Source organism: Abramis brama (genome assembly GCF_963993115.1).
Source record: "Abramis brama genome assembly, chromosome: 23".
Classification (NCBI taxonomy): Eukaryota; Metazoa; Chordata; class Actinopteri; order Cypriniformes; family Leuciscidae; genus Abramis; species Abramis brama.
The window spans coordinates 15,346,228-15,358,631 of NC_139985.1; the positions used below are offsets into that span (position 1 = coordinate 15,346,228).

Here is a 12,404-nt window from a genome sequence, read left to right on the forward strand (position 1 = left end):
GTTTCCGGGCGTCAAATAATTTTTCTCTTCACACTGAATCAGTTCATTGCTTCGTGGTGATCGATCACACAACCTGCCGAATAGGCTACTACTTGTTTTAGCTCAGTAACCCCAATATTATCAGACACTTTCACTCACAAAATAAATTAAAATCTCGTCGGTAAGCGAAAACTCTTTTTAATTTATTTTGATGGTCAATCGCGCCATTTCGCTGTCAATATTTGTTAGGCCGACGAAGTCAGATGCGCGACGCCATTTTGCGTCACAGATTATTATACCGATAGAAAAAAATTCTCTCAGAAAGCTTATAAGTTTTAATGTTATTGTAATATTGTTGTAGTGTTCGTTTGTTTGCTAAGCCGATTGTGTTGTACGTTATAGTAAACGTTTTCGTTGCTGACGTTTGACGATAATAAACAGGCACGATTGTAAAATAATTTAAGCTCAAATCAATATTTCATGTCCATGTATTTATTTTTACTGAGTAGCCATGTAATAAGTAATTGATAACTATTTGAACCACTGTAACTGGACAAAAACAGAAACTATTAATAAACCAGCAAATGTCTAAAAAGTTAAAAAGTTATGTTTAACAAAGTAGAAATTAAGTGATATATTGCTTGACAGTTTATAGTGTTTTATTAGTGTTTAGTGTTTTTTTTTTTAGAATCATTGAGATACTATTATAGTTTTTAATAATAGTTTGAATTTTGTTTTTATATTTTCCATTTTCAAGTTTTAGTAACTTTATTGTTTTTGGTATTTTTATTAGTGACTTAACCTTGCTCCGACTAGAAACAAACCTTGTTGTATTATTTTATTTTAATTTAATACTGTGAAGCTGCTTTGATACAATCTGTATTGTGAAAAGCGCTGTACAAATATACTTGATTTGATTTGATTTGATTTAGTGGCATTTAACGTTTTTATTAGTGGCATTTAAAAATGACTTGATATTTTGAATTAGTTTTTATTTTTATATTTTATTTTTATTTTAGAGTTTTAGTAATTTTGTTGTGTGTTTTTAGTTATTTTAGGACATCAAAATATATTTCTCCGATGAGAAATATTGCATTGGAAACTAAACTATCTGAAATTTTTATTTTTTATTTTTTTTATGTCAAGTAGCCTAATGAAAATGTTTAGTGGTAATGTTTTAGTTTACTATAATAATAACCCTGTCTCATGCTCTCATGTTTTTCTTTGACTGCAGGTAAAGCCACTCCAATTTCAAGTACTCTCACCCAGCCTCAGAACTCAGCGGTCCTTTCCTCCTCCCCAACTATTAAAGACCCATCTCAGTCCCCAATGTCCGTTCCACTTAACATAATACCCCTCACAGCAGCTCCGACCAGCAATGCTCTGACCTCCTCCACCCTCCCCATCACCACTCCCTCCACCACCAACAGTTCCTCACCCATCTCCGCCAGCACAGTAAAGAAACAGCGGCCCTTACTTCCCAGAGAGACCGTACCTGTGGTTCAGCGGGCCGTCGTCTGGAACCCCACTACCAAGTTTCAGACGTCCTCTCAAAAGTGGCACATGCAGAAGGTGCATAGGCAGCAGCAGGGCCAAGCGCAACCGGCCACGCAGGCTCAGGTGTTAACACAGGTGCAGCACAGCCAACAGCCGCAGCAGCAAGCGCAGGTCTCCTCATCCTCGTCGGGACAACAGCCTTCATCCAGCACCAGATACCAAACACGACAGGCTGTGAAAGGTATTCAGTTCAACACGGTTAAATAAAGAATTAACATACTATAAATGTCATATATTTATATATATATATTTATAAATATATATAAATATATTTATATATATTCTTTTTTTTAAAGTCTATTCTGATCACCAAGGATGCATTTATTTGATTCAAAATACAGCAAAAACTGTAATTTTGTGAAATATTTGTACAATTAACAATGATTTTTCTATTTAAATATATTTTTTCAAATGCAATTTATTCTTGGGAATTTTCACCATCATTACAGTCTTCAGTGTCACATGATCCTTCAGAAATCATTCTAATATGCTGATTTGCTGCTCAAGAAACATTTATTATTATTAATCATCAATGTTGAAAACATATTTGTACACATTTTATTTTCAGGATATGATGAATAGAAAGCTCAAAAGAACAGCATTTATCTCATATAGAAAGCTTTTTTAACATTATATAGTATACTACCGTTCAAAAGTTTGGGATCAGGGCAAATTTTATTTTTTGGGAAAGAAGTTAATTCTATTATTCAGCAAGGATGCATTAAATTGATCAAAAGTGACAGTAAAGACATTTATAGTGTTGCAAAAGCTTTCTATTTCAAATAAATGCTGTTCTTTTGAACTTTCTATTCATCAAAGAATCCTGAAAAAAAAATTACACAAATATTTTCAACATGGATAATAATAATAATAAAATGTTTTTGTTTCAAATAATTGCTGTTCATTTAACTCTCTATCTTGCATGTTTTTACTGTATTTTGATCAAAAAAATTCAGCCTTGGTGAGCACAAGAGACTTCTTTCAAAAACATTTTGTTAAAAAATTTATTATTCCAAACTTTTGGCCGGCAGGAGCTTTTGGTGTGATCTGCACCACATATACGAAAATATGACATTAAACATGTATAAATTGCTAATTTTTATAAAGTTACACTGTCCACCCGAGACACCAGCAGCATCTCTCTTGCCTCCCATGAGCCAACTGAGTTTTAACAGACCCCCTAAAGCGTGCCGTGGGTTTGGTGGGGATTAATGAAAAATGAATGGGGAAAAAGTCATGTGAGCGGAGGCAGTGTCTCCAACGCATTACAATTGGCTATTGCGCTGTTCAAACGTAATGTTAATGCATTATTATGAAAAGTGTTATATTTGTTGGTGTGTTTAAATCCAGCTGTGCAGCAGAAAGACACCCCAAACACCACCTCCACCTCTGCAGTCACCCTGGTGACCAGCACACCGGTATCGGCCACCGTGATGGCAGGAGCCACTGTCAGCTCTTCCTCTTCATCATCAACTTCCACAACCGGAGACTTCCAGATCCCCACCACATCTGCAGATGTAGCGGCAGACATAGCCAAGTACACTAACAAAGTAAGATCGCTGATAGAAATGGGGGTTGAAAACAACATCATTGGATAAAAACCATTTTAATTGGTCCATAAATGTAATTATTTATGTGTATAACATATTATTTATGTTTTTGAACTATTAATAGATCATGGATGCAATTAAAGGTACGATGACTGAGATATATAATGACCTTTCCAAGAGTACGTCGGGAAACACAATAGCTGAGGTTTGTATTTGTTAAGTAAATCTGGAGAAGAGCAAAACACTATTGGTGAATTATTTAACAACTTGAGGATATGAATAAAACAACCTTTCTGCCCTGTTACAGATTAGACGGTTGCGAATTGAAATTGAAAAACTGCAGTGGCTACATCAACAAGAGTTATCAGAGATGAAACACAATTTAGGTATGTCATTTTCTCATACACTCTTAAAAATAACGGTTCTTTATTGGCATCTATGGTTCCATGAAGACCTTCTACCACCCATGGAACCTTTTCTATTCAACAAAGGGTAATTTATAGTGGAAAAAGGTTCTTTAGATAACTGTTCACTGAAAGGTTCTTTGAGGAAACAAAAATTGTTCTTCTATGGCATTGCTGCGAAAACCAGTTTAGAACCTTTATTTTTAAAAATGTAATAGTAATAATAGTTAATTTAACTTGGGGATGCACCAGTGATAAAATTCTGACCTATACTGATAAGCTGATAATTCATTTTAAATTTTGCAAATGGCTGATATTAAAATTCTGTTTTTTTATATATATATTATATAACTTAAAAATAAAACAACAAAATCTAAAGCCAATTATTTGTGATGCCTGAATTCAAAAGTGAATTTAGCCATTACATTATAGCCTACAGTATGACAAATAGATATTCATTTTCTGATTTGCATTTTGTTTATATATGTATTCACGTAATTTTTCAATGTCTTCCTAGCGATAAATTGAAAATGAATAATATTAATATTGTACCAATGTACTCAGAGCTAACCATGGCAGAGATGAGGCAGAGTCTTGAGCAGGAGCGAGAGCGAATCGTGACGGAGGTCAAGAAGCAGATGGAGGTGGAGAAACAGCAGGCTGTGGATGAAACAAAAAAGAAGCAGTGGTGTGCAAACTGCAGAAAGGAGGCCATTTTCTACTGTTGCTGGAACACCAGCTACTGCGACTATCCCTGCCAACAAGCACACTGGCCTGAGCACATGAAGTCATGCACACAGTCTGGTAAGACATAGTATGAGGCTCAGAACTCCAACAGAACTTTCATTGGTAATAAATAAATACAATGCGTTTAAAACACTATACAAACACTACAAAATATCATAATTTACTAGTGTAAATATATTTATGTCTGTCAGGTCATATATTATAAATGTCCTAATAAATATACACTATCATTCAAAAGTAATATTTTTAAATGTTTTGAAAGAAGTCTCTTATGCTCACCAAGCTTGCATTTATTTGATCAAAAATACAGTAAAAACAGTAATATTGTGAAATATTATTACATTTAAAATGACTGTTTTTTTTTATTTTAATTATGGCTGTCAAAATTAACGTTAATTTGGGATTTCTTTTTTTTCTTTTAACGTGTTAAAAATATTTAGCGTAATTAACGCAGCATCCGTTTTTTTTTTTTTCTGGCATCCTTTGGCTAGCATTGCATTATATGATCATGTTATCATTCACTCAAGGGCTTTTAACCATTCAAGCGCAATAAGATGCTGAAGAGAACTCAAAGATGTACTGGCGCATGGGAGGGCCAGTGCCATTTGCCACAACATATTAACTCATGGGAACGTGATCATTTAATAACAGGTTTGTTTACGCACAACTTGAAAATATGTATGATCATGTGGCCACGAGTTATGCGTAAACAAACCTGCGTGACCATAGCAACCTGGGATTATCAGAAATGTATATTATTAATAAATTAATGTTTTATTTTAAATTGAAAAGTGCAGAAATTAGAAATTATTATATTAACCTATTATGGCTATTAAGGCTATTATAGGTATTTTGCGCAATGTTGGCTATAGACAGCATTTGAATGAAGTTTGTTATAATCAATAAATGTAAAAAAAAGAAAAAAAAAGAACTTAAAATAATATAGGCCTACAAGAAAACATTTTAAATCTATTCACCGATCATTTCTTTTTTATTTAATATTTGTATATTATTATTATTGTTTTTTTTATGTATTTGCTTTATTTCCCCTCTTAATTCCATGTATCTCTTTACCTAATTAACGTTCTGTATATTATGTTACTTATGTTTTGTAAATAATGTAAATACCCAATCATGCCAATAAAGGTTTGACTTTATGACTGTATTTTTTTTAGGTTTGTGATACGCCTGTTTTTATTTACAAATGTAGTATAGGCTTGTGCCTGTGACAGCATTCGAATGATGTTAAAAGAATATTTAAGATATAAAAAAAGGAGTATTAACAAATATTAATTTCTTTCCAAAGTATTTTAAATCCATTCACTGATATGTAGGTTATCTTACTTTTGTTAAATATTTATAAATAGGCTATTTATTTTATTTTCCGATTGATCTCATTATCTCTTTACACAATTAATGCTCTGTATAGGCTAATCTAATAGGCCTATTTACATAGCCTATGTTTTGTAAATACTGTAAATTCCCGACAGTCATGCCAATAAAGCTTTGATTCCATGTGCTTAATTTATGTGGGTGCACATACGGGAATTTTATAAGAATCCACTTTACGGGAATGTATCATATGGTATTTCATTTCACTATAGGTATCTAGAATAATATTAATCGAAAAATATTCAATAAAAAAGACATGATCAGTGAATGGATTTAAAAGGCTGTGCGAGGATGGAATAAAAAAAAATTCTTGTAGGCCTATATTATTTAATGTTCTTACATAATCTTTTAGCATTCATTGATGATAAACTTATCAATGATCAACATCACGCACAATATAATATAATGGTAGTATAGTTAATTTAATCATTTCTTAAGTCTGCACTTTTTTGTCATCCTTAATTCAAAATAAAACATTAATTTATTAATAATTTAATTACTGATAATCCCAGATTGATATGGTCATGTAGGTTTGTTTACGCATTAAACTCGTGGTCACGAGCGTTCCCTCAACATAAGAAGTCGCGGGCACAAGAAAATTATCTCGTTACCTTGACAAAATGATCTTGTGGGCACAACATATTATCACGTTCCCACAAGTTAACATGTCGTGGCCACGGCAAAACTATGTGAACCGAACATGTCCCCTCCCGGGCACCGTACTGGCACAATGTCTGTGAAACACGATGTTCTGCACACAGAAAGCTGCTCCAGACAGCGCTAGTACCGCATGGAGTTCTCTTTCACACTTGAACGGACAGAAACACAAAATGATGTCGAAATGGCCGTTACTGGCGGGCAACATTGTAAGCAATGAGTTAAAAAGTCTTAAATGACCGTAAATAGTTGTGAGAATATCGGAAGCATGTCAGATCCGCTTCATGTGCGTCAGTTCTTAAAGTGACAGTAGCCTAATAAACTCTCATTAAAGGGATAGTTCACCTTTAAATGAAAATTAAGTCATCATTTACTGACCCTGGTGTTGTTTAATGCCGTATGCCCTTCTTTCTTTTATGGACCACAAAAGGAGATTTTTTTTTTTAAAAGTCCCTCTCACTCTTGTCCATATAATGGCAGTAAATAGCAACCAGCATCAAGCTTTTTTTTAAAAGATGCAAAAGTATCACAGAATGGTCCCATGCAACTGAGTTGTGCCATATATTCCAAATGTTCTGGGGTATACGATAGGGTTTAGTGTAACAATTTTAATGTATCATTCAACACACAGCTGCACAACTTGTCGGGTAGCTGTGAACTGAAGACCAACTGGCAAGTTCAAGAATTTTGGTTAAAAGTACATTAAATTTCGTTTTGTTTTTTACTAAACCTTATCATATACCCCCAGAACACTTGGAATATATAACAAGTGTCGCATGGGAACATGATCAGTGTCACATGATCCTTCAGAAATCATTCTAATATGCTCAAGAAATATTTCTTATTATCAATGTTGAAAACAGATGTGCTGCTCAGTATTTTTGTGAAATAGTAGCATTTATTTGAAATATAAATGTATTGTGACAATGTCTTTACTGTTACTTTTGATCAATTTAAAGCATTCAAAACACGTGTGTGTGTGTATATACAGTGCAATGCATAAGTGAATACACCCATGCTAAAGTTGACTAAAAAGAGGAATAAAAAATCAAATTTTGGAAATTGAACTTAATGCCTTAATTTAAAAAATTAGGAAAAATCCAACCTTTAAGGACACCAATTTTCTTTGTGAATGAATAATGTATCGTAAATAAATAAATGTTCTTCCTTAAAATACATGGTGCATAAGTGAGTACACCCCTATGTTAAATTCCCATAGAGGCAGGCAGATTTTTATTTTTAAGTATTTTTTTTAATTTTTTTTAGGATACTATGCATCCTGATAAAGTTCCCTTGGCCTTTGGAATTAAAATAGCCCCACATCATCACATAGCCTTCACCATACCTAGAGATTGGCATGATTTTATTTCAGTTAGCCTAAAAGCTAGTTTGATTTGCATTGAGAGATGATCTTATGGAAAGTACCCCATGCCAATCTCTAGGTATGGTGAAGGCTATGTGATGATGTGGGGCTATTTTAATTCCAAAGGCCAAGGGAACTTTATCAGGATGCATAGTATCCTAAAAAAAATAAAAAATAAATACTTAAAAATAAAAATCTGCCTGCCTCTATGGGAATTTAACATAGGGGTGTACTCACTTATGCACCATGTATTTTAAGGAAGAACATGAATATGATATTTTATTCCTCTTTTTAGTCAACTTTAGCATGGGTGTATTCACTTATGCATTGCACTGTATATACATATGTGTGTATGTGTGTGTGTACATGACTTGACTGATTAATAAGTATATGAAATGACTTGTCAATATGTGAATTCCAGCAACATCATCACAGCAAGAACAAGAGTCAGAAGGCAGCACAGATGTTACTCCCAAAGCTCCTGGGCAGCCGAACAATGGACCCAACTCACCTAGAGAGACTGTATCCGCTACACCTGCAGACAAAGACAGTGAAGCAGATAAAGCTAAGGACAATGTCACTATCACTATGTCCTAGCTCACATGTAAAAAACAACAACAACATACACTACAACAGCACTTATGTTTGTACAGCTGTACATAGATGTTGTCAAATTCTTCACTACAAAAACTCTTTCAACTAACGTTTGTCTTGCCTGATTGTGCTTATGTGGGGGGTTTTTTCTGTTATGACTATGTCTGAATGTTCCAAAACTAAGACACAAAGACCATCCAAGCATTTCCTGCTGTAGGATTGAGAGGGTTGTCCGATTGCTCTGTTGAGTTTGATTGTAACAGAATGACCATTTTATTTCTTTTTCTTTAAAATCTTGTGGGTATGTGGGGTCTGATAACTTGAGTTCATATTTTTAATGTTGCCAAAATTATATTTATAATATTTCAGAACACCTGATTTGCAGGTATAATCTTAAAAGAATGAGTAACATCATTCACTTGGTTACAGCGACATGTTTTTTTATTATTTCCAAGTCCAAAAAAATAGTACAAAATGTGGTTATTTTTTATTTTTTGTATTTTTAAGAAAAGTCTGTGCTGTATTTATTGGAATATCTTATTTATGCTAATTTATCAAAAGAACATTTGGTTATATAAAACCTAAGAGACTACATTATATATTGTCCATACATCGCTAAGACGAGTTTAAACACTGTTTCACAAATTATTACTACTTTATCTTTGTTCGATTTTGTGTGTCCATGAAAAGGAGAAGGTTGAAACATGTTGTAAAACTGTATTATCAATAGATACGAGTGAGCATTATACATGTGAGGCTCTGTTCATTTGGTTTCCTGTAATATATCTTAAATGCCTTCAGTTTTTTGTTTAGTCCATTCACCTGATCCTGTTGATGTTATTTTGTTTCTGTAGGATCTCATTGGCTCTCTTTTTATTTACGTTAGCCTTTAACAGTTGAAACATACGTTTACGTTAAACAGTTACAAGATAGTGTTAGGCCAGTGATGACTGACAGATTTTGTCATGCCTATATTGTTGGTGTCAAAGAATTACTTGCCTTTAAGATGGATTTGCCTTGAAGATACTTTTAGACAAGTAATTTATGCTTCCTTCTTGATCTTTCAAAAATACCTGATTACTTTGTATTTAAACATTGGCGAACTTTTATTATTGGTTTTATTTAAATTAAGTTTTAATATCCTTGTTAACTGGACTGTAACTTCACACCAACACAGTTGATTAAGAAAGTACTTGATTAATACTTTTTTTGTTAGTTATAATTTTTCATATAGCATTCATTTTTATGCTGTATTCTCAATGTTTTAAGAACAAATTCTTATGAACCCATAAGATACTGTGTCTATGAACCACAAACATTCCTCTGTTATGCTATTAATAGTGCATAAATATGTTATTCCAAAACATGTACAGAAAAGGAGAGCGGTCAAGAAGAACAGATAAATGTTTACATATTGTATATAAATAAAGATCTGGTGGTCTAAATTGTAATTAATAGTTTTTGTATGGTGCAAGTGAATTAAAGAGAACACCTATGTAAATGTTTCACATTGGAGTCATACTTTGATGAGTGATTGACATTAGCAATAGAAAAAAGTGGACTTCCCACCTATACACCTTATTTGGACCATCAAAGGTGTTTTAATATGACAGTATTACAAAAAATCTGTGAAAAGTTGTATGATGCATATATGTCTGGGTTACTTGTAAGTGATTACTAAAATAAGTGTTTTGTTTTACCGCAGTATGTTTGTGGTGACTTGTTGCATAATATTTTGTGAACATCTCTGTTATTATTGTTGTCAAATCTTATATCAATCTGAAGACTTGCTGGATCTAAAGGAAAGGCAAGTCTGAATCCAGTGTTTGTGAAATAATGTAATGTGGGGTGAACTCAGAATAGAAGGAGGGTTAGATCCAAATGCAAGTAAGGTTTATTAAAGGAAACAAATGTAAAAGGAACCAAAATAAACAAAGTAACAGACTCAAGGAACAGATAAAGGGAACAAGACTGAACACTCCAACAGATAAACTTGACAAAAAAACACAGGAAACAAGGGGGTTTATATACACAACATGACAAGGGACAGGTGTAAACAATGAATCTCTAAGAAACTAATGAGGGTAACTATAGAAACAAAAGCAAACAAATACTAAACACAGGTAGTGAAACACTGGAACTATGGGAACAAGGAATACACTAAACACAAAAGCAGGGGAAACAAGACAGGAATCATAACCAAGCAGATTCTAGACTCTCCAAAAATATAAACAAGAGTCTAGGAGGGTGGAGTAGAGGAAGAACAGGGGAAGGATGGAGGACCAGGCCTGTGGATTGGTAAAGGGCCTGTAGACTGAGGCAGAGCAGATGGAGCTGAAGACCACCAAGGCAGAGCTGGAGACCACAGCGGGGTATGGAACCACAGCAGTGCAGGCGGAGCTGGAGACCATGCTGAAACTGCAACAAAGAGCACAGAGAGTTTATTGACGCTATAGCAGGGAGCTTAGACAGTTTAGAATCGGCCTCCGTGGCCATGACAGGAAGAGTTCAATGGTGGCCTCTGAGGTAGCAACAGAGCTGACAGAAAGCACAGAGAGTCCAGAACCGACGGAGCAATGGCAGCCTCCGTGGCTATAACTGGAAGCACAGAGGGTTCAGAGGTGGCCTTCTTAGCCGTGGCGGGACAGGCAGAGGGTTCAGAGACAGCCTCTTTGGCCGTGACTTGGCAGAAAGAGGGTTCAAGAGTGGACGCCGCCGCATCTGGAGGAGCTGAGGAAGTGTGTGCGGCCCAAACACACAAGATGGCGGTTGCCATCACAGGAAGTGCGGCAGAGAGTGGAAGAATCTCCAGGACCACTGGACTTGGGACCACCTGACTTGGAAGTGCTAAGACCACCATACTCACAATACTCGTCACAGCTTGGGAGTCTTAACCCCACCCTATAGTAAAGAAGAGCTGGAGTGTGATTCAAGCAAAATGTTCAAAGGAAGGAGGTTCTCTTGTTGAAGTGTTACCAGTACAAGTACAAGTTCAAAACGCTGACATTAAGGGTGTTATCTCGCTTTATTTTGCTTAGTTTCACAGAAGCATGTACCCGGCACACAGAAAATTTCCTATCTAGGCACAGCCTATGAATTTTCCTTTCGGTCTCTCATTAGCCCCTAGAGTGTTCAGAATTTTTTTGAAGCAACTCTGACACCGCTGAGAATAGTGGGTCTCAGAGTGTCAGGTTATTTAGACGATCTGCTCCTCTGTGCTCCGTCACAGCAGCAAGCAGAGATAGATATAAAAGTACTCATGTCTCATTTAGAGAATTTAGGTTTCAAAATTAACAAGACTAAAAGCTGCTTGGTGCCCATACAAGATATAATCTACCTAGGTCTCAGATTAAACCCTATAAGGTCAGACCTTAGATCAAGCATTTCTGTTTGAGGAGTGCATCAGCTCAATTCACGGCTGTTTATCTCTTTTTCAGAAGGGGAAGAAGGTCCCATTCAGACTGTTTACGTCTTCTGAGACTGATGGTTTGAACCTTCTCATTTATTCCACTGGGACTGTTGCGAGTGAGAGAGTTTCAGCACTGGACGGTGGCGCTGGACTCTCCATCCTCAGGTAGTGAGCCAGTTGTGGAAAAGATTTTGCCAAGCTGCTGTAGATCCCTTCACCTCGCACAAAAAAAGCCCTCTATTTTTCTCTCTGGCGAGAGACGGTGCACCTATGGGTGTGGAGGCTTTAGCGCAACTACGGCCAAACGCATTGCTTTACGTGTTTCCTCCACGTACCAACAGTCTGATCGTACCAACACTAAAATAAGAAAGAGAATGCGGTCACTCAGTCATACTGATCGCCCCAAACTGGCCCGGGAAATTGTGGCTGACGGAGATAATCCAGCTCCTGTGTGACCAGCCCTGGCCTCTCCTGCTGCACAGGGACCTCTAAACTTGAGTGTTACGGGTTTGCCTTCAAGGGTGATTAAGACTATTCAGAATGCAAGAGTGGCTTCAACGTGCTCTGCATATGATCGGAAATAGAATGTGTTTGAGCGATGGTGCACACATTGAAACAAATTAAGTTATTTGTTTCATGGCCGAGGGCTCAGTCTACCAGAAGTATGGCTACCTCATGGGCACTATTTAAGGGCATTTCATCTCAGGACATATGTGCAGCAACAAGCTGGGCTTCACCTCACACTTTTGTCC

General features: G+C 35.7%; 1 protein-coding gene across 6 annotated transcripts in view; it reads left to right on the forward strand.

Annotated features, from left to right (window-relative positions):
* Nucleotides 1-9,748, forward strand: part of zmynd8 (zinc finger, MYND-type containing 8) — a 28,839-nt gene extending 19,091 nt beyond the window's left edge. For all 6 annotated transcript variants that reach the window (XM_084101123.1, XM_084101127.1, XM_084101122.1 and 3 more), the window contains 6 exons: nt 1,214-1,717; nt 2,887-3,086; nt 3,211-3,291; nt 3,394-3,472; nt 4,055-4,294; nt 8,071-9,748. In XM_084101123.1, coding sequence (XP_083957249.1) covers nt 1,214-1,717; nt 2,887-3,086; nt 3,211-3,291; nt 3,394-3,472; nt 4,055-4,294; nt 8,071-8,246 — 1,280 coding nt within the window. In that variant the 3' untranslated portion in view covers nt 8,247-9,748. The remainder of the gene's footprint in view (nt 1-1,213; nt 1,718-2,886; nt 3,087-3,210; nt 3,292-3,393; nt 3,473-4,054; nt 4,295-8,070) is intronic.
* Nucleotides 9,749-12,404: the final 2,656 nt, after the last annotated feature.